This window comes from Lynx canadensis, chromosome B2 (genome assembly GCF_007474595.2).
Source record: "Lynx canadensis isolate LIC74 chromosome B2, mLynCan4.pri.v2, whole genome shotgun sequence".
Classification (NCBI taxonomy): domain Eukaryota; kingdom Metazoa; phylum Chordata; class Mammalia; order Carnivora; family Felidae; genus Lynx; species Lynx canadensis.
This window is the reverse complement of record NC_044307.1, coordinates 18,037,005-18,059,366: the sequence shown is the minus strand read 5'-3', so window position 1 is coordinate 18,059,366 and position 22,362 is coordinate 18,037,005. Positions and strand designations below refer to the sequence as shown.

General features: G+C 48.2%; 1 protein-coding gene across 2 annotated transcripts; it reads right to left on the bottom strand.

Moving 5' to 3' along the window:
• Positions 1–3,786: 3,786 nt before the first annotated feature.
• TFAP2A (transcription factor AP-2 alpha) lies at positions 3,787–21,458 on the bottom strand. 2 transcript variants are annotated; one of them, XM_030314868.2, is made up of 7 exons: positions 21,258–21,458; positions 16,127–16,561; positions 12,954–13,005; positions 10,642–10,873; positions 8,604–8,722; positions 6,517–6,658; positions 3,787–4,663 (listed from the first exon to the last, which is right to left on the bottom strand). In XM_030314868.2, exons 1-7 carry the CDS (start codon positions 21,306–21,308, stop codon positions 4,375–4,377), a joined length of 1,320 nt encoding a protein of 439 aa, XP_030170728.1. In that variant the 5' UTR covers positions 21,309–21,458; the 3' UTR covers positions 3,787–4,374. The 2 variants fall into 2 exon arrangements, with proteins under 2 accessions (XP_030170728.1, XP_030170730.1); XM_030314870.1 differs by having other exon boundaries at positions 4,485–4,659; positions 21,258–21,418.
• Between the last annotated feature and the right edge of the window lie 904 nt (positions 21,459–22,362).

The following is a 22,362-nucleotide window of genomic DNA, read 5'->3' as shown; positions in this document are numbered from 1 at the left end:
TCAATGCTTTTTTAAAACTTAATTAATCCAGCTCTGTTCTTAACCTATTTAAACTTAACACAAGGTTGATGACCACATGTGATTTTTTTTCTTTGTGGGGGGGGGAAGCAGCTCTCCTACCTGACATGGAATTATTATGAATTTACTTTTGATTGAGAAAGAAGTGGGGAGACTGTTTCATAAAGGCTGGTGAAATTCAGATTTTTAGAGGATTTGAGGAAACCAGGGCAAATTTGATCTGATTGCGCAGTCTCACGTAACCTGAGTTGTAAAGAAATGTACATTAAATTTGGAATTTTGATAAATGAATATTCCTAGCAAGTGAATAAAATGTATTCAATTAACTAAAACCCTGTGCACTTCTGAACTGAAGTGGAATCGACTGTAATTGATTTATTTGAAACCAGAGGTTAAGGACTGAATTAGCTAAGTACAACTGGGTATTTCAAGCCACTGACTTCTCAAATGTCAAATCCCTTCTATTTTAAATATTATTTCAGCTGCGGGGCATTGCAGTCCTGATGGTAGTTCCATCAAGAACTCAAATTATATTAATATTCGATTTTGGGGAGGAATGGATTGGATTGTGATTTTTAAAGGGTGTTGGAGAACAGAAGGGGTAATAAAGGAGCATTGTGTTTTCATAAAAATTGGGCGTGGTAATTAGCATAGCCTAGCAAGCATCCTTATAACTCAAGTATGTATCCTAATTTGAGTTAATCTACAGAGAATCATGGTTGTTAGTATATAAACATGTGACCTGTCAAGCAATCACCGTGTGCTTTAAAAAATACACATTGGTCACAACAGATAAAGTCAAAATCCATATAATCTTCAGTTAGACCCATAGAAATTATTTTTAATAATAACTGCTCTAATCCTCCCACCCCTTAGAAATAGATATAACTTCTTTTAAATATTAAAAAAAAAAAAAAGAAAAAGGAAAGTCACAATATCCTGATCCTCAAAATGTCTAACTACAGAATAAAAATACCTAATTCTGTGCATTTGGAAACCATTGTTTATTATGACCTTGTAATGTTCTAACCCACTATTTCCTTTCTATCTTTCTCAGGATGCAAGGATTATATTGGGTTCAGGTTTTCCAACATAACAAGCATCTGTAAATCCAGATATGAATGAATGGTATTTAATAAGATTGTTTTCGTTTTAAAATGAGTATTTATGTGTCGTTGGAGAAAGCAGCAATGTATGGCTGTTTATGAATGCTATTGTGCCTGAGGTTAGGATCCCCCACACAATCTGAGATGCAGCCAAGAAAAACAGCCCTGATAGACAATGCTTCACTTCACCTGCTACGATGCTGTGTGCGTTTCATTTCTGTCAAGAGTATGTACAGTTAGGGTTCATTCGCCTCATTATTTTGTTACATCTACGTTACAGTTAACCAGTCTCTCTAGGAAATAATAAATAACCGCTTTAAAAAACAATTGCTGCGTTGCGTTGGGAGAATACACTTTCCATTTGAAATTAAAAAAAAAAACCACCATTGTTATGAATTCTCTGGCTTTGGAAAATAGAATTTAGACTCCACCAACTCTCGTTCGTCTGTCGAGATTGATTTTACACAGCCTTCCATAAGGAGATTAGAAAGCAAAAGGCTGCAAAATGGACACTGTCTAATGCTTTGCTTCCTTAGTCCTTCGGAATGTCAAACCGGATGAACAATTGTTAAATCTCCTCCAGTACGTATAGCTAGACACATTTCCTATGACCTTTCCTATAAACCTTCCAGTTAACTACCTCCATTTTCTTCTTAAAAACCATTAAAAAATCCCCTTCACTTCCAAAGCAAAGACTTTCCAAATCAGACTTTCCCAAAGCTCTGAATTCACCATTTTTAGGTACAGGAAGTCCTTCCTGCTTTAAGAGCTAAGCATATAGTCCTGTTACTGTAGAAGACAGATAGGATAGTCTGTAGGGGCAGGATTCACAGCCCTCCCCCACCCTCTCCACCCCACCTCAGGGCACAGTTTCTATTTCTGAAAGGTCCTAGGAGGAGCCCCGAGGTGATAGAAAAGGGCGGGTCGGCATTTAGGGGGCAGGCAGAAAAGACCCTGGGAATGAACCTCATTGCCACTCACCTCTGCTACCTCAGGAGATCCTAAGAACAGCAGAGTAGTGAACTCAGCCCTAAATAAAATACTAAAATAAATGGGAGGCAGTGTACCCTCTCTTTCCCTGCTCCACATGAGTTTAACCATTCCTTTTCCCTTCCCAGAAAACCAGAGCTGGGTCTTGCTCATTGACGTGTCTTAGCCACTGAGAAGCTTGAGCCAGTCAAGTGAAGGTTTACGTGGTATTTCCTTTGTGCTAATGAACTAACAATTCAAATTTCAGTTATCCTCTGAGACAGGTTCCAGAGCAGTTATGGGGCGGGGGGGGGGGGGGGGGGGTCTTCTGTTCTGTTCTCCATCTTCCCGGTCATCCTTAACAGTTTGGTTCTGAAGGTTTTATATTGCGGTTTCCAAAACACAAACGAAAACCTAAAGGGTCACCATAAATAAAATAAAACTTTATTTTTAATAATAAAATTAATGTTTCTAGTCAGGAAAAGAGAGTATGTCATTCCTTTAGCAGTACAAACAATCTTTTATCCAAAAGAATACATTGGGTTTTATTGTGTCATTTGTCTGAATACAGACTCGGTGGAATATCTAAATGATACCCTGCTCTGAACTCCAAGTTGAAAGTAAGTTTTTATTATACTTGAGGGAAACAATGGGTTCAGCTGCTTATTGCACGGAACAATTGCCAAGGGAGAGTTAAACTCAATTACTGTAACCATACTGAATAAAAAATACTGCCAAGAACAAAAATACGCCTGGGTAAAGACAGCCCCTGAATAAAAAAAAATCGACATAAAGCGTATCAAATATTTATTTATCTGGGCAACAAAGGACTATGATACATTGACAGGCATGAAAACTACTGCCAGCACAAGTCAATACAATACAACTAGAACTGCTTCCAAAATGGCCAGTGAAAATACAGAATACCAGGTGGTCCCAAATGTTTGAAGTTCTTTCAACAAAAAGAGAGAGAGAAAGAGAGAGGGAGGTGGGGGGGGGGAATCCCTTACCCTTGGTTTAAAGACAATGCTCATTTATTGCTGGAATGATCCTTTCAAGGGAGGATAGTGGAATAAGATAAACTTTTTTTTTTTTCTCCCCACAATACATAGAAGGGTCATCAAACCCTCAAGTTTAAAACTCTTTCCAGGGTCCGATATCACTTTTTTTCTTTCAGTTCGATGGAAAGCTAAATGTAATACTAATTATATATAAAATTTAGTTGGCTTTTTTTTTTTTTTTTCTTCGTTCAGCTGTCTCCTTGTCGTCTTTAACATGCTACAACAGGGCTAAATTCATGAATCCCAGAGGGGAAAAAAAAAAAATCCCCCAAACCTTGAATTTCTAAATAAGTACCATGAACCACATGAAGAACTAATAGGGAAGATTCAAAACCCACTAAACAAGAGGTAAACGAGATCACCAGATAAATTAAAAAAAAAAAAAAAAGAGGCTTAAAACAGACTCACCATATTTACAATTCCCATTAAATTACACATAAATAAATATATACAGAGACGTGAACACTGATTCCCTTATATAACTGTGAATCGTGTTGCCAGAGAAAGTTCAAGTTGGTCGCTTTACCTTGAAGAGGAAAAACTTCTACAACTGAAGACATGACATGGAAATTCCTGTGTTTGTGTTCAAGTTTATTCACAATACTGATAAAAATGTCATTATCCTTTTGGCCTTTTTTTTTTTTTTTTTTTTTTTTTTTTTTTAGTATGGCTACAATCTGAACCGAAGTATGTAAGGGAAGGTGGTGACTCAGTCCCATGAAGCTCGTATCTTTTTTTTTTTTTTCATTTTTATGTTCTTTTTTTTAGAAAAAAAAAAAAATGTTTTTCTTTTTTTTTTTTTTTTTTTGTGGTGGTTGTCACTGTTGGGTTCCTGTTGGTTTTTCTGTTTTGTGTTTTTGTTTTTTAAAAAAGGTTCACACACTTGGACAGAACTTTTCTTTGCTGGCTTCGAGGCCTGTTCTGTTCTCTTAGGCTCCACAGGAGGGCAAAGGGCGGGGGAGTTGGTGCTGGTGGGGGGCGGGGGGAGGGGAAGTCGAGGCAGGGGGGGCGGAGTCAGCAGGGGCGGTCCCGCTGCCGGAAGAGAGAGGGCCCCCGGACTCTGGAGGGCTGTGGGTGGCGGGCGGCGGCAGCAGCAACAGCAGTAGCAGCAGTGGGGTTCGCTGATTCCGAAGCTGTCACCTGCCTGCGGTGGTAGGTGGGGGGAGACGACCGAGTGGGTGGGCTCGCTGGGCGGGGAGACGCAGGGCGGGAGGACAGCCTCACTTTCTGTGTTTCTCCTCTTTGTCACTGCTTTTGGCGCTGTTGTCCGTGTGGCTGTTGGGGTTGTTGCTGAGGTACATTTTGTCCATGGCCTTGAGGGCCTCGGTGAGATAGTTCTGCAGGGCCGTGACCGCGGCGCACACCGCTGGGCTGCCGAAGCCGTGGGAGATGAGGTTGAAGTGGGTCAAACAGCTCTGGATGCCGGGCTCCAGGATGGGGTTGGGCCGTGAGTTCCCCAGGGGAGATCGGTCCTGAGCCAGCAGGTCAGTGAACTCTTTGCATATCTGTCTGCAGCACAAGTGAAGCAGAGAAAGAGAGAGAGACAGAGAGACAGACAGAGAGAGTGGTGGGGGAGGGAGAAAGAGAGAGAGAGAGAGAGAGATGAGGCTCCCCTGTGGGCAGTACCAGCAGCAAAGAGAAAACCCTTCTCCCTGCAGTCACCCCCAGGGGATTCCGGGGAACCCCGACCTGACCCAAGGCCCCAGAGACAGACTTGGGGAAAGACCGAGTCACCCCTCAGTGTCCACTGAAACATGGCTCCTTCCATCAATGCATGCCTTTCCTGCCTTCACAAATGTCTCTCGCTCTCTCTCTCTCTCTCTCCTCTCGCTCTCACCCCTCAGCTACCCTTAACTGCTAACCGCCTCTTTTCTCACTCATACCAAACGCCCCAGACACAGAAACACATTTCACATGTTAGAAGAGAAACAAAAGAGAATAAGACAGGCAGGAGTCAGGAACACAGGCATCTCGCCAATGGCCAATAGCACACAGCCATCAGCTGTCCTGTTCAAAATACTAGACAGACCCTCTCCCTGCTCTAGAGGTCTAGAGAGACCTCAGTTGGTGGGATGGTCTCCACTCATTCACCTGCAAATCAGGTTGGATGCAGACAGGAAGGCAAAACTTTTCTTGGGATTATTTTGCCTTAAAAAAAAAAAAAGGTCACAGAAAACCTGTTACCTGGGGACAACTCAGACTGATTTTTGAGAAGAAATCGACCCTTCAATTTCAATTTCTCCTTCCACCTCTTTTCCCACCCCCCAACCCTCAGCCCCGGAAAAATCTCTAGGGAAACTGTGAATACGGGTGGGCTTAGGAAGCTAAGGGAAGAGAAAAAGTTGGCATTTCAAAAAGGGTCTCGAAAAGTCAGAAATACAGGCAGATGAGGCCTGTATGCTGGAAGCTGTCTCTGAATCTGGGAAGGAAGGACTTGCTGGGGCCTCCCTGAGGCAGCAGCAGCCTGGAGGGGGTGCGGGGGGGGGGGGGGGGAGAATGGGGAGCACTGCTAGGCCTCCTTCTCCAAGTCCAGCTGATGCCCTCAGGTCAGAAACTATCCCGCCTGAGGCCCCAGCCTCTGCCCTCTGGTTCCATGCCCTCCTGTGACACAGACTTTGATAATTAAGGGCTTCCGAACAGGCCTTTTAATTTCCAGAAAACATATCAAAACAGTAATTTTCTTTTCACACACCACCTGGAGGGGCCTATTCAGCCCAAGCACTGATGGGAATATAACTTGGGCCATTTTGAAACCTATTTGACATCTCGCCTGTAGGCTAAGACTTGTGGGTGGGGGTGTGTGTGTGTGTGTGTGTGTGTGTGTGTCACTTTTGAGGAGGGAGGAGAAAGAAAGGCAAGAAATGGGATAAGGGATTAAGGTTGAAACTAGGACTCCTGGCTTGCACATTTTGCAGACCATTGCTTAATCCTTGCCCTCAGAGACCATACTGATAGGAGACAAAAACTGATATAGGCAAGCCTGGTCCCCATTTAAGGACTTGATGCTGGGCTTTCTGAAAAGACAGAGTCACCAATTCACACTGAGCTTCTGTCAAATCCCTACATTACCCCCCTCCCCCCCCCCACACACTCATTTTTTAAAAAATGAGGTGGAGCAGAAGAGAGGATTAAGATGGAAACACAGGACAATCCCGCCTACACTTCCCCTTTAAAACGGTATGGTTTAATAAGAGCATGTTGTTAATTTCAGTTATTTACAACAACAAAGCTGATTAACACAAAAGAAGCGGGGGGGGGGGGGGGGGGGGGGGAAGCTGGGGAGACCAGAAACAATTTCGATTTTTGTTTCTCTGCACAACAGACACAGAGAGACCCCGGAAGAGGTAAGGTAAATGCCTTACTTTGTAGCCAGGAGCATGTTTTTTCTTGTCACTTGCTCATTGGGATCGGAATGTTGTCGGTTGAGAAATTCAGCTACTGCTTTGGCAGGAAATTCGGTTTCGCACACGTACCCAAAGTCCCTGGCTAGGTGGACGGCTTCTCCTGGCAAGAGGGGAGAGAGGAGAGGCAGTGCGACAAAAGGTTGAGAAGAGCCGAGATCAAAATTTCCTCCCAACTCCCTTATTTTCTTAATCCAGATGTTGAAGAAAACACAAACTACTTGTTTTCTCATTTCAGGAATTTTATTTCCTTCTCTGTAGTATCTGGCAGATGAATTTATCAGAAAAAAAAAAAAATGGCCACTTGGCCTAGAAGGCCAAGAGGGATTGAAAATGTAAGTCCCCTCCCCCACCCGCGAGTCCCCTCCCCCACCCTGATGACATTTTCCCAACTTCTCTTTTTAAATGTTTCTTGTACTCCAACCTCACACCTATCAACACATTCATAAATGATATTCATAATTACTCGCTGAGCTTTTCTTCGAGGGAACAACTAAAGGTTTACATTTTAACTTGATCGCATATAATTATCTGTTCATCCAAACCGATTAACCAAGAGGATTTGAGGGTCACTCCACTGAGTCTGTCTGTGTTGTTGATTTTCGAATCTTTGGTTTTAATTTCCTGAACCAGTTGGTTTTTACTGCAGGGCTTCCTGCCATTAGCTCCAGCTCCGGAAGAACGCATGCGCCAATTAGAGCATCAAAGCCCTCTCTGCAGAGCTCGTTTCCATAAAATGGAGCGGATCGCAAACAATAACAGTTCTCCAGAAACTGCCTCCCTGCTACAGGACTCAACCCCCAAGCCCATACACTCACTCACACTGCTCACACTATACCCGAATCCACTACTGCCACTGCTATCATTTCCTTTGCATGTAATTCTCGCGGGCGGGGGGGGGGGGGTTGGATAGTGGGTTCTCTTATGTACTGATGTTATTTTTAACGTAATGCTACTGTAGTTGAGTTTCTGGCACTGAACACTCGCTTATTATTTAACAATTATAGTATCGTCCTCAACGCCATTAACAAATGCTTCATAGGATTCTTTCTCAAATTTACGGGTTTAAACTTTTTTTTTAGTTATTTATAAGCTGGAGCTCAAGTCCAATTGTAATGTATCTCCTCAAGTGCAAGATGTAAATAAGACAAAATGCCTTCTTGAAATAGAAATGGCAGTTTTGAAATCTACCTGGTAATGTGTCTTTTTTTTTTCATATGGGCATAAAACATCTTCAACCTAACGCATAGGAAAACACAAGAAAGCTTACACATTCATTCCCAGCACATCTAAACTTAAGCCAATTCAGTATCAGAAAAAGTTAACAGGAATCTAGAGGAAGCAGGAATGTAAGTGGGTTCTGGTGACAGGGTATCTATAGCATGGAGTGAGAACAGGAGTAGCTTTTGTTTTGAAGGGTTTGGAAGTGTGTGTGTGTGTGTGTGTGTGTGTGTGTGTGTTAAAAACTGCCATGAGAAACTTTCTGCATGCTTCCATTTCTTTTTTCTTTCCTAGCCAAACAATTCAAAATCTAAAATTGCTCACTTTTCTTCCCCTCCACTAGAGAAGCACAATTAAATAAGAGATAAGGGAGCATATGTTTGGAAAACAAAAACCTGAAAGGGCATATAACCCTGAGCTTTCAGGACGGTCTTAAATCAGGATGCAGGTCAAAGATTCCCAAATTAATTCAGGAAGTAATGGTCACGCATTTCTCAAACGCAGATGTCAGAATAGCTTAAGTGATTTACTGCTGAGCTCTCTGAAGGAGACAGGAACTTGGGATATATGCAGTTCTTAAATTTTCACATTGTTTAGGTCCATATTGAGCTACGGAGGTGGAATTTTGTGGCAGAGGGAAAGAAAAAAGGAGGACAGGAGTATATGCAAATAGTTTTTCAACATGCAAGGATTCCGTTCACTTCCATTACAGACTCTGGAAAAAACGAAACTGCCCAGTTGACACAAAACACAACCAAATGGCCACTAAGTATTATCCATTTTCCCACAAGACAGTTCCCTTCTTGTTAGCAAGTGGACTCGCTTACCCTCCACTAGTGATGTGAGCAGAGTGACATTGGCAGCTTTACGTCTCCCTGCTGGCAGATTTAATCCTATTTTGTCCAGTTTTTCTCTTAAAGATCTTCCTCCATTTTTAGACTTCGCCCTGTTTCACAAATATATGCAAGAAAGGGATTGAGAAAACACGGGGTTGCTCTACATCACATTATTTTCATTTTGAAAACTTCCTAAAATGTCCTTTTCACAGTCAAGAATCGTGGCCCCGAGATACTTAAGGGAGGGAAATCTAGGAAGGAATGGTACAGAAAGATCATAGAAGACAAATGCTTGACTGTGAAGCACCCCCGCGTGCAGTTATGATTGCGGCAACCATGGCAGGTTAGAAGGGTTTGATTTCCCAAATCTCTAAAGAAGAACCACAAACAAACAAACACAACTCTCATCTCTAGGGTTTGAGGTATTCTTGAGTTCAACTGATTGGTGTATATTTTCCCTGTTGTTACAATCACACAAATCCCAGTGGGGTCTTTAAATTGTCTTTGCAAGGACTGCTGTTAGGTTGTTCAGAGTAACCAAAGTTATCATCACTCTCACGTTTCTTGCTCTGGCTTTAGCCCCGGTGGGAAATTCATTTCACCAACTGTTTACATGCCATGTCACCAGCCTAACTGGAAATGTCAAAAGCTGAGATCAGCCTTTAAAAATTTCACTGATTTCAGCGACAATGGGGGTGGTTCTAAATAGATGTCTAAATAGACTCCCATAATCAGAAAGTGGTTAAGATAAATTGTTTAAATAAAACAGCAAATTAATTAATTTCAGATTTTATTCCCTACTCAAGTGCTCTTTAATTGTGTGGATTAGATTATACTCCCCTAGGTAAACAGTCTCCAATATTGGGGATGGGGGAAGGGGAGGAAAAAGCAGAGGGCGGATTCAGATCTCTGTCAGTGAAAGATTACAAAGGGAAGCAAAATGACTGGAGGAGAAAGAAAAGATTAGAAAAACTGATGTTAAAACCTTCCAAAAACGGCTTTGTAAGGTTTTGCATGGGATATACCCATCAGAGTGGGCCTGTGGGTCCACAGATACACAAATGAATAAATGGCAAAATAGAAGTTCTTGGTCTACTTTCTTATTTAAAAAGAAAAAAAAAAAGGAAAAGATCAGGTGGGAAACTTCCACCCAACACCCACCACTCACAAAGTTGGGTGGAACCCTAGGAGGATGCAGCTCAAGGGAGGGAGAAATCTGCCCTAAGGGAAGGTGCTTCACCTTGCAGACCCTTATAAAATCTTATCTACGAAACGAATCATTCCGGCCTCGCAGGGGTGAGATGTGTATCCCTAGCCACGTATGTAACACGCACTCGTGGGCAACGACTACACAGAATGATGCACGTAACCGTATCTTGCACACTGCCTGGAGCACATCGCGGCCGCAGTACACGGGAACCACTAATGCGTGTGCCTTAGGCACGGGGAGTCGCCGTCTGGCCAGGGGTGACAGTGACGGGGGGGGGGGGGAAGCGGAGGGGGCAGGAAGGGCGGCGGACTCAAGAGAAAGCCACCGTCTTCCACTTAAAAACCCTATCTATTCAAGGGGCGGTGGATTTCCGTCGGAGACCCTACACGGAGGTAAGGCAAAGTAAGGCGCCTGAGAGGAAGTTTTTCAGGGTTTGCAAGGTGTTCGCGGGAGTAAAAAGGTGGCTGCACGGCGCCCCGCCGCTGCAGCAGCCGGGACTGAACGCGCGGTGCAAAGAGCTGCGCGTGCGCGCGGGGAGTTGGGTTGGGGGCGGAGGGCGCGGGGAGCGCGCTGCGGCGGCGGACCCGGGCGCGCGCCAGAACGCCGAGCGCGCGGGAAGCCTGCGAAGGGCGCAAGCGCGCGCCGCCTCGTCCCGCCCCCAGCTCCCACCCACCGGGTTTGGCGCTCTTCTCCCCGCCCCTTTCTTTTCCCGCGAAGGGAGGGCCGTGGCGCGAGGCCCGTTTGCGTCGTCGCCCCCGCGCAGGCGCAGTGTTTCCCGCGGCCGCGAGGCGGGGCGGGCTGGGCGGAGCCGGGCCTCACCTCCGCAGCACTCCGCCCAGCAGCGAAGCGTTGAGACACTCGGGCGGTGAGAGGCGCCGCTGTACTTCCGCCACCGTGACCTTGTACTTCGAGGTGGAGCTGAGGAGCGAGAGGCGACCCGGAACTGAACAGAAGACTTCGTTGGGGTTCACGACGCCGCCGAAGAGGTTGTCCTTGTTTATGGGGATGGCGGAGACGGCGTTGCTGTTGGATTTGGACAGGGACACGGGGCCTGCGGAGATAGACGGGGAAGCTGCGTGTGGGCGTCGAGGGTCACTCCCAAGTCCTTCCCGACCCCGGCGCTCGCCCGGGCTTGCGCTGCAACCCCCCCGTTTCCTGCCAGCCCAGAAAATCCCCTCTTCTCTCCTATTCCCTGGTGTTCGCCAGTCCTGGGGATCGAGCCTCTGGCCCTCGGCGCACCTCACCCGGCGGCCGGCAGGCGCCCCCACCTCGCGCCACCAGCCAGGCCCGAGCTTCCGGCTGAACCCTTTCCTGTTAGCCGCAAGGGTGCTGTCTACAAATGGTAGTGACATTGTGACCCCCTGGGCTCTCATCCGAGGACAGTGGCCCCAGTTGAGGTGCTGGAGCATAGGGTCAGGGTGCAGGGGAGGGGATTACGTTTGCACACCCGAGAGCAAGCTGTGTGTACTTTGGAGTTTTGGGGGGGTGGGGGGTGGGGGGCTTAGTGTTGGGAAGAGATTGCTTCAGAGACCTATAATTAAAATCAGCAGAGAGTTTAGGTGGCTGAAGCGGCCTGTAAGTGAGCATTGCAGTTAAGGCACCAAGCTGGGAGGCGGTCGATTCGCTTGTCACACACCACACGTGCCCCACCCATCCTTTTGAGGAATAAGCCCTTTCCTAGGTTTAGTTGTGAAAAAGACCCGAGTTATGGAAATCCATCCCAAAGCCCCATTTTGAACTGGGAGAAAAAAAAGGATAAATAGGCCTACCATAGGATATTAGCAGTATGCCCTGTTGTCCAGCAAATCGTTAATACCCTTGTCTGCTTAAGAGTACTCATTGGGAAGGGGAGAGGATATATTCTTGCTGGTTCAAATCATAAGCTCTTCATGGTCGGCCCCACCATAGTTAGAGAAAAAAGCCAAGGCCAGCAGAAAGTGTACTACCATGTTACATTTCTCAACACCAATAGAGTTCAGATGCATTCACAACCATTTAAGTACAGTATGCATTTGTATTTTAAAATTCCACAAGGAGACATATATAATAATATGCACACATTCTATTCACAGTACTCCTCCCTCTTTAATGGGGATATTCTAGACGTATGGGGAGGTAGGGGACTCTAGGTTTTGGATAGATCACTTGTGACATTAATAGCTCTGGGGAGGCTAATAGAGACAATAGGAGTTAAACGAACTCTTGAGAGATTACTAATAAAAGAGCCAATTATCATGTCGACTTGGAAAGAGCATCTCTTAAGATTTATCCCTTGCACATCTAATTTGACGTGACAAAGACTTCACAGATGCAAAAAATGAAACTTTAAACTGGCTAACAATATACTGATTGGGGTTAGAAATGAGAACAGTTTTATATAGCATCGTCCTCTGGTGGTGCCTAGAATCCTGAAATGTAACATTGCCACCATAACAACAACAAAAAAAGCTGCTGTGAATAGCATTTAATCCAGTAAACTTTATTTCTACTCACTAAACACAATACAAATTACAAATCCATCCAAGTCACTTGACACTTTTTAAAAACAATTTCTGCTCTGAACAATTATGCTAATAATCCCGACATTTTCAAGATGCTAATTTTAACCAAAAGCCAAATTTTTGTTAACCTAATTCACAAAGTTTAAAACCCCTTAAACAGCTAATGAGAAATTAAATTGAAGAACATGAAAGTTTCTTCTTCCTCTGCTAAGGAGTGTTACCAAAGACACAACTGCCCTTCTGTTAACGTTGAATTATTTGCACCGTTTTAGCATTATACCCCCTTCTTAACACTCATAGCCACGCACACAACAGATGAACTAAACTATTAAACCATTTGAAAACTGAAATGCCACTTCCAAATCAGTTCGACTCTTACACGTTTCATGTGTTTGTCCATGTATCATTAAACTAAATTAAATGGTCAAATCATGAACAAGGCTAGCCTGTTGCCATTACTAACATACTGAGAGCCGATCACTTAAGCATTGCTGTTCCAAGCCCATCTATTTGCTAATTCTGAGCCTTTAGGAAATCCTATTTGAAAAAAATAAATACAGCTCTGCAAGTTCTTTTAAATAGCACTATGCCTGTAAGGACATGCCTGGAATGTAGAAGGAAATGGCTTACCTTTCTTAATTACAGTTTGATCTGGGATGTTAATACCCGGGTCTTCTACATGCTGCAACAAAAGGATACACATGGATGTAAGTGTATAATCAAAACAAAAGGAAATGAATATTCCATGCAACATGGGGGGAGGGGAAGGGTTAGAATCAAAATTTCCCCCTCCCAAATAGTGACATTTATATATAAACATCTCATCTTGGCTTATTGGAATTTGAGGCTTTGCAACTCAAGAGGTTTCACTGCACACCCACGGCCCATTTCTCCTCCCCCAGCAAATAATCCATGTTTGAAGGAGGTGGGGGTGGGGAATAAAACTTTCTTTGGAAATGAAACCAAGTTTTGGAGCACCTAATCTTTCTCACAAAGTCAGTTCAACCTTTAAAAATACACCTGGCTTTATTTTGGCGCCTCAGCGGCTTCGGACCTTAGCGATTTGAGTGTTCGGGCAGCAAAAGCCAGAGAAACACAATAGAAATGACAGAGGCGGGAGTAACAAGGGAGCATTTTAAACGTTTTAGGTAGTGTGATAAAAAGCAAATGCATATACACACCTTCACTTATGGAACACTAAAAATAATTTTTTAAAGAAGACTACTGCCTAAACCGGGTATCAGAAAGGAATATGAAAATGGTTTAAAAAAAAATACAAAAAACAAAACCTTTGCGGTTTTATCCCCCCTGTTGTCCAGCAGCAGATTTGTTGGGTTTTTTTCTTATTTTTTTCTTCTCTCTCTCTCTCTTTTTTTTTTTTTTTTTACAGATGGATGGGTATACGTGTGTGCTAGAGTCAAAACGTGATTAGAAAGTAAAATGAAATCATGTTTTCTAATGCAGAAACTGACAGGCAATATAATGTCTGGCTGTGTTTACAAATTAGCACCAGGGCTGCTGAGATACAAGATTTCGCAATCGTTACCAAACACAGGCATTACCATTTAAAAAACTATTACTTCCTTCTCTAGTCTTTGTCCAACAATAATACTGATTCGAACATTTTCCATTCTGTCTTGGATTTATGCTCCTGTTAATTGTGCCTGATCGCAATGATTCCGGGTGGATGGTACTAAGTTGCTTTATTACAGGTTTTATTATACTCAATGCTCTCATTTGTAACTTGCCTAAAGTGCTTCTGGATTTAAGTATAATTAAATTGAGAAATGTTCAGAAATGACTACTGCTGCAGTTCTTGTGTTTTAACTATATGGGGAAATATGATCCCTTTATGCATGCACCCTCAACCCATAAAGTAAATGTAGTGTGGCATAATACTTTTATTTGTGTTATTTCTAGACCTTGTCCATACAGGGAAGACTGTTAAGTTTAAAACCCCACTGAGATATTAATGATTAAATAATTTTCACCATCAATTTGATTTTCTTAAATATTTAGCAGTCATTCTTATTAAAGGTTAACTGTTGCAGCAATGGGAAAATTGAAAACAACCCTTTTCCTGACCCAAATTCCTTTGAAAGAATTTTTTTCTTAATAGGTGGGGGAGGGTGGGGGGAAGAGCTGCAACTGAGTTTCCTTGCTTTTATATGATCTTTTGGTTAATTTCTCCTACTGACTAATTTCACCACAAAGAGTGACTATACAGGTGCTAAGAATTCACACCAGCCACTTTGGAATTTCTGCAAAGGAGAGCAATCCTAATTCACAGTAATTCCAAAAGGTTGCAATGCATTTTGCAATTCAAATATTTCCACAGAGCAGGCTAGGGAAAGGATTCAGAGGCTCTTTGGGAAGGGGAACTAAAATGATCACAACTTCCAGGTTGGTTTTTTAATTGCGCTTTTCTCAACTATTGCTTCTCTCATTTTACTTCCCAAGAAATGTACCGTTTAGTATCGGTCTCCAAAAACATTTATGAGCGCAGACAAACGCACACCATGCTTACTAAATCCCACAGTGGATCAAGTGCCTACTTTGTTGCTTTCCATGCAAGGCTGCTCAACATAACCAACAAATTTCAGTGATTAACTGGGCCAAGTGAGAGCTGTAATAAATTTTCTATTTTCCTATGTAACTTAAATAATGTTTTAAATTCACCAAGCAAGCAGGTAAGTTCATCTGACCATTTTCTTTGCAATCTAATGCAGTAATCATTAAACTGTCAACGGACATATTGCTGCAATATTTGATGCACTAATTTGAAATAGCATTTTAGTAAAAATCACATCCAGATACATTTCCTCTCCAAAGAAAAGTAGCATTAACAGAGCCTTTACAGCTTTAATAAAATTATTGGCTCATTCTAATTCCATTTCAGGAAGGTTGTGAGGAAACCATAAATACGTAGAATTGAAACAGAGATGCTGGTTTAAATTTAATTTCAGAAAGTACTTTCAAATTATCAATAGGTTTACATTGTAAATAGTAAGTGTGCTAATACCATGCTTATTCAGAAATCATTTTAAACTGCATTTATCGATAACTGAATCAGAACTCAAATAATGTATTGCCCAATAGTCTCAAAACATTTAATTTAATATGGGGTGTAGCAGGTTCTGATAGGCGTTGGGAACCCAGCTAATGATTTATGAGGTCAGCACTTAGCACCCCTAGGAGGAGAAGGAGGCTGCATTTTAATGTCCCCTGCTCCGATTTGCTACTTACTATTCTTTAATCAGGGTAGGGTACACACATAACTTTTAGTTATCACCAGTGCTTATAAAACCCGGCAAAAATGATTTTCTTAGGGTGTCGTTTACACTTTATGTTAAACTGCCGGGGCATTTAATGAGCTCTTCTGGTCGGATTTAACGTCTTTTTCAGGACAGACAGAAATCCCCACGCCAGACGCAGCGGTGGAATTAGATCCTCTCCCAATCGAAACAGTTTACTGTCGTGGAGAGGGGCAGATATTGTTAATGGTGACATTCGTCTGATTTATTTCTGCGTTGGTGGAAATGGTAACGCAGGCATTGTTTGCAGGAGCTCCAGGAACCTTTGTTCTAGGCTATAGAACTCTCAACTACTTTTTTTTTTTTTTTAATCCGGTCGTTGCCGTGGGTTCTCAAAGCGTCCGCCCCCAAAAAATAATATGAAATTTTGGAAAAGTAAACGCCATCGCGGGAACCTCAGGCCCACCCGCCGCACGTCCCGATTATCTTCTCTGGGGTGGGTGAACAGGGGCTGCGGTCCCCTCTCGCGCCCCCCGCGCGGCCTCTTACCGGGACGTCCTCGATGGCGTGAGGTAAGGAGTGGATCGGGAGGTCTCCGAGTCCTGAGCTAAGCCCGTGTGGGCCGTGCAGGAGGTCTTCGTGCCGCCGGTAGTCCCTGCGAGGATCCAGGCCCGAAAGCTGGTGGGGCAGCCCCCGGTGCGTGTGCAGGAGCCCAGACTCCTGGCTCTGCCTCTGGCCGGGCCAGCCCGGGTGCTGCGGCTGCGGCTGGGCGTGCAGGGGGTTCAGGCTGTAGGGGTCGTTGACGTGGGAGTAAGGATCTTGCGACTGGGGGTAGATAGGCTGGTAGGGCGGGGGGAAGTAGGGGGGCTGGAAGTCGGCATTGGGGGTGTGGGACAGCGGCGGGGCGCTCGTGTAGGGAGATTGACCTACAGTGCCCAGCTGGGGCAACCGTGCCGTCCCGTTGCTGGTGCCGTCGTGACGGTCCTACAAGAGGGAGAGAGAGGGGAAGGGGAAAGAACGAGAAATCAGGCGTCGAGTTACAGCTGTCCACTCTAAATCCACTCCGCAAGACTGCGTGGGGAACCGCTCACTCCCACGGGCAGGCCGCCGAGAGAAATGGGCTCCAACTTGTTCATTTCGGAAAATACCCCAGAAGTGAGGCGGGCTCTTTCCAAAACGCAGGGAATTAGATGGTGCAAATGTGGGGGCATAAGAGGCTCTGCTTAGGCGTTTCTTTGAAAGTGGGGGTGGGGGGGAGACAGAAAAAGGCCTCCCAGAATACACTCCGTTTAGCTGCAGCGTGAAACCTCCCTTAAGCAAAATGAAAATTCCTGCTAAATATTAAACAGCAGAAGCGGCCTTTCCTTTTTCCCCCGGATTTGAACCTGCCTGCCACTGCGTTATTGTTTACACCCTGTTCATTTATTTGGAGGAAAAAAAAAATCACACACGTTCAAAGACCATTACCATTTCATGACTATTTAAATAGAAACATCTCATAGAGGGGCTGCAACGAAAGCACACGTTTAAATTACCAGCTTAAAGAAGGTTTTAACTGCAGGATGGGGGTCTGTCTTTTCCGCTTCCTCAGTTGGGAGCCTTTTTCTCGACAGGGTCGATTTTAGGATACGGATGGGGGAAACGGGGACGTCAAGTCAAGGTTTAAAATAGAAAGATTCAGCCTTGTTGGGCTTAAAAGAGAGAGGTGTACCCCGGGGCGGAGGCTCCCGCCCCTTGCACCCCAGCCCCAAAGGGCAGAAGACACGCCTGACTTTATGTCCCTGTATTGCAATTCGCTTGCAAAACAGGCGAACAGAGTTGATTCCAGGGAGTGCGAACCCTCGGAGGTTGAGCCCCGGGCTCCGAGGGTAGGGGGCACACCGGGCCGCATTCTTCCTGCAGATGGATTAAGCACCAAAGGTTGAGAACACCTCGGGAACAAGTGAATACGCGAGGAAATAACGATGAACGTGGTGAGGAACACGCCTGGGGAAGTAGCGGCGAGGTAGGACTGCGCGCCGGGAGAGGTCGAGCAGGGGGGAGGGGGTAATGCATTCGATTTTAAGAATGAAAAAAGCGAGAGAAAGGAGGAAAGAGAGAAATGCAAATGGAAAGGTGGGGGGGGGGTGCCCTGAAGGAAACCTGGGCGCGAAACCAGAGGTTGCGGGCAGCCCCGCCGCACCCGGTTTCCAGAACAGAATTCCTAAGGAAAACAGGGATGGGGGTGGGGATGGGACTCACCATAGCTGAAAAACTGTGAACTAACATCTGCGAAGAGTCTGGGGTAACGAGTCAGGGTGGAAAAAAACAAGCAAGCCTGGAGAGCCCGGCTGCCCCGCCGCCCGAGCGCGCCCCACACAAAAGGCGCCGAGAGCCCCGCGCCACCCAGGACTCCGGTCACGGCGCAGACGCTCCCGCGAGCGCTGGAGCCCCGCTCTGGTCCATCCGAACTTGAACCACCGATTGGAGCGGCGCCTTCAGCTGGTCGAGCCCACGGTCTCTATCCTGCCGCGAGCGGTTAGGATTCAAAGTTCCTTAAAAAATGAAAAAACCCCAAAAGAGGAAAAAGAAAAAAAAAAAGTGTGTGTGTGTCTGTGTGTATGTGCGTGTTCCTTAATCCGTGTCTCCCCTCTTTTCTTAGCGGCGGCTTCGCTTGAGCTTCTAATAACCGCGCTGGGCAGCGTTCCTGGAGCCTCCTAATAGCAGATATTCATGACTATTAATATTACACGAATACTTAATAAGGGAAGAATGCCTGGAAATCGAGCGTGAAGCGGAGAGGCAACTCGCGCCGGAGCCGGCTCTCAATGCAGTCCATTGACGGGAGCCTCAGTGTAGCAAATCGGAGGTGGGGAGAGGGAGCGCGAGAGACAAAAAGCGGGCGAGAGAGGGAGCGGGCGAGCGCGCGGGGGGCCGCGGCGCGGCGTCTGGCGAATCACAGGGAAGGGGCAACATTTTAAAAGGTTGCAGGGCATGCAAAAGTGAAAGAGAAAGAGGGAGAGAGGGAAACCGAGGGAGAGAGCGCAGAGAGGGAGAATGTGTCTGCGTGCGTGTGTGAGAAAGAAAGTGTGGGTGAGAGAGGGGAGCCCGGAGTGGGGAGAGGGGAGGGAGGAAAGGAGGGAGAGCCCGGGAGGAGGAAGGGAGGGAAAGAGGGAGGGAGGGAAGGAGGGGGAGGGGGCCGAGCCGGAGCGCACGGAGGGGGAGGCCGCGGGGGAGGGGGAGGGAGCGAGGGGGGGGGGAGAGGAAGCGAGCGAGGACAATCAGACCTAAAAGGCTGGGGCAGACCTCGGGATACCGTGGGGGCCGCGCGTCGCGGGCCGGAGCTGCCGGGGTCCGCGTCCGGGCATTCATCGGGCTCTCGGCACGGGAGGTGCTGCCCGGCCCTCTCCGGCCGCGGGCTCCTCCGCTCCGCAGCCGGGCCTGGGACTCGGGGTTCGGCCGCCCGCCGCCGCGCCGCTGCTCCATGGCCCGGCGCCCCGCCCGGGACCGGCCCGCCCGCTCCACCACCGGCCCTCGCCTCGGCCGCCGCTCGAGCTCCCCTCGGACGGCCCGGGCCGCTCCGCTCTGCGGCAGCTGCCGCCCCGCCCTCGGCTCTCCGGGGCAGGGGCTCGGGGCGGGGGAGCCGGGACGCGGCCCGGGGCGCGCAGAGACGCTAGGCGGCCCAGCCCGGGCGCCGCTGGCACCGGCTCCCGGCTCCCGGCGCAAACCCGTCCGACTGGCTGGGCCACTCCCGCCCGACGCCCCCACCCCCACCCCCCACCCCCGCCCGGATGACACGGCTCGCTCTCTCCCAGCGCGGCCCGGCTGCCGCCGCTGCCAGTCCGCCCGCTGGGTTGTCAGAACAAGCGGCACCTCGCCTCCTGCGTGTCCCTGCAGAGCCCCGACATAATTAGACAGCCCCGAGCCGGCTCGGAAACCCGAAATCCCTGCTCCGGCGCTCGCCCACCGCAAAGTTGTTGAAACGGCCCTCACTCTGTTCTCCTCTCTCTCTTTTTGGCCTCGCTTACACACATTCACACGCGCCCCCACAGGATCCCTCTCAGAGGGAGCAAGTTCTTCGCCTCCCACCTGAGTGTCGCAGGCGCCCAGCGCCGCGCAGAGGTTCGGACCCCGCCCGCCTAGGGCTCGGCCTCCGCGAGGGTGAAATGCCCGAGCCTCGGGCTCGCAGCCCTGGCGGGGACAATTCGGTCTCGACTGAGGGGCTCAGTTGCACTCGGACCAGTTCGCAGAGCCACCCCCACCCCCCACCCCAGGCCTGAAAACAAAGCGGCTGGTCTGCCCTGGGGTCGCTGAGCCCGGCGCCGCGCACGGCAGGAGCCCCCCAGAGAAGCGCCGGTCCCCGTGGGATGTCACCTCGTGCCCCGTGGGGTGAAGGGAGGGCCCGGGAAAGGAGAAAGATTTAAAATAGCCGACGGAAAGGAGAGGGGGAAGGGAACGGGTGACACATCGTTCACCTCAACCCGGGTTCTGATTTCAAGTGAAGACAAGACCCACGCTGCTGCGCCCGCACAGACCTCTGCGCCAGACATTTCCAGCTCCAAATGTCAAAGAGAAAGAAAAGAGCAGAAAAGAAAAGAGAACACAAAACAACACAGCAAAGGCAGGGACTACCACCTATTTAGGTAATCATCGGCCGCGGCCCCCCTCCCCCTCCCGTGACCCCTCCGCGTATTTCAGAGGGGGTTGCGAAGGAGTTCACGGCCGCCGCAGCCGGGCGGGTTCCCAGCGCCTCCCGCGGGCGGAGCGGCGGTGCTGGGGCTTCCCCGGCTGCCGCAAGAAGCCGAGCTCCGGAGACCCTGGCTTGTAAAACGGGCTCCAATGAGGCGCGCTCTATCGGCCCCGCGGGCTCCGAGCACCAGAGGCCCCGTGCAGCCCCGCCAGGATTCCCACGGTCACGCAGCCGAGCGCCGGGCGGCTGCAGGGTCCGAAGCTGGAGGACCCCGCGGCCGGCCGGCTCCGCACCGCGCAGCCTCCCCACCCCCACCCCAGGGATGCTCTCCGAGTGTCCCACAGAGGGAGAAGCTGCTTACAACTTCTTCAGTAACAGAGATACCTGGAGCGAGCCCCGAAGCAACGTGGGAGAGGAGTGATTCCAAACTGAACCCCATAACCGGGAGGTGCAACCCAGCTCAGGGAGAAGTGTGCGGGCCCCTTCTCCAAACAGAAAGGAGCCTTTTTAGAAAGGGGGGGAGGGGGAAGATAGGGAGGAAGTAAAAAAATGAATCAATAAAAGGAATATTAAAGATCGGAGAGGAAGTTAAAGAGGAAAAGGGGTTTTCTCTTCCCTTTCTCTTCCTGGTGACTCGAGCCCCCAGGATCTCGCTGGAGACACACGCCGGGTGCACAGACGCGTGCCTAATTGCCAGCAACTGCTTCAAAAACCCAAGCTCGTGTCTTCGCTCCACTCTTAGGCAGACCCAAAACTGGTCAGAAAAAAAAAAAAGGGGGGGGGGGGAAAGTGGGACACGAGCTTCGAAGGAGGGAAATGAAAGAAGGCAGCGTCCACATCCTTCCTCTCCAGCTTCTCCCTTGCGTTCTTTGGGCGAATCGGAGAGGCGGGCGCCGCGCTGGGGAAAGTTTGTCCCACCCGCATTTCGCAGCTGGCTGCGAGGAGAGGAGGAGGAGCGGGAAGGTAGCGCTCCGAGCCTGCGGCCGCAAAGATACCCGGCGCCGCGCTTACCTCGCAGTCCTCGTACTTGATATTATCCGTCAGTTTCCAAAGCATTTTCATGGATCGGCGTGAACGGATTTGCCCCCTTCTCCGCCTCGCACCCAAGTGGAGCTACTCTCTGGGTAAGCGCAAAGTGCCGGCTGCCGGCGGTGAGCGCAGGAGGAGGAGGAGGAGGGAGAGGAGGAGGAGGAGGAGGAGGGCGAGGAGGGCGAGGAGGAGGAGGAGGAGGAGGGCAAAAAGGAGGAGGAGGAGGGCGAGGAGGAGGAGGGTGAGGAGGAGGAGGCGAGAAGGGAAAGAGCTCCCGTGTGCGCTCGGAGATCTCCCTCTAATGGTAGAAACTTTTCCCTTTTCCAGCTCTTTACCAACAGCCTAATCGCCTCATTAGCATATCAACAATAGTCCAATTGCTCGCCAGCACCGCAATCTGCGGCCGGCCGCTCCGACCCAGGTATTAAAGGCCTCTCCAAGCCGCGAACTTGCTCCTAGAGCGCACGCCTGCCTGTGAGCGGACGGAATCTCCCCGGAGACCAGCCGGGCGCCCCTGCCCCAGTCACCCCCCAGCCCCCGCCGCTGCCCCATTCCACCCCACTCCCCTTCCTCTCCGTCTCCTCCTCCAGGGAGATGCCCTCCGCAACAACAACAACAACAAAAAACCTGCACTGTGCAGGGTCCGAGCGGCTGCGCCTGGGGCCCAGCTTTCAGCACCTCTCCCTCACCCCTACCACCGCTAACCGCGCGGTCCTTTCGGCCCCGTCCAATTTTATTAGAAATTATTATCCCTTTCGCAATTAAATATAATCACCAAACCAAGACCGGCAAAGTCACTCCAGGATTTTTGCCCAACAAGAGATCGCCTCCGCTCGCGGCAGCCTCCACCTCGGGCCCCAGCGCCTTGGGAGTTTTATTGGCTTTGCGCTCCCCCCCCCCACCCCCAAGTTGAAGATTTTGCCAAACGGCTCCAGTGGCTCGGCTGGGGTTTGCGATCCTTTAATTGCCGCGTGTAAAATAAAAATTGTACCCTGAAGAGGTTAGTTGACAGCTCCAGGGGTTAAATGATTTTCCTCTCGTTTGTATGAAGCTAGAGCTGACTGATAATTCAACGTGGTGTTTGGGC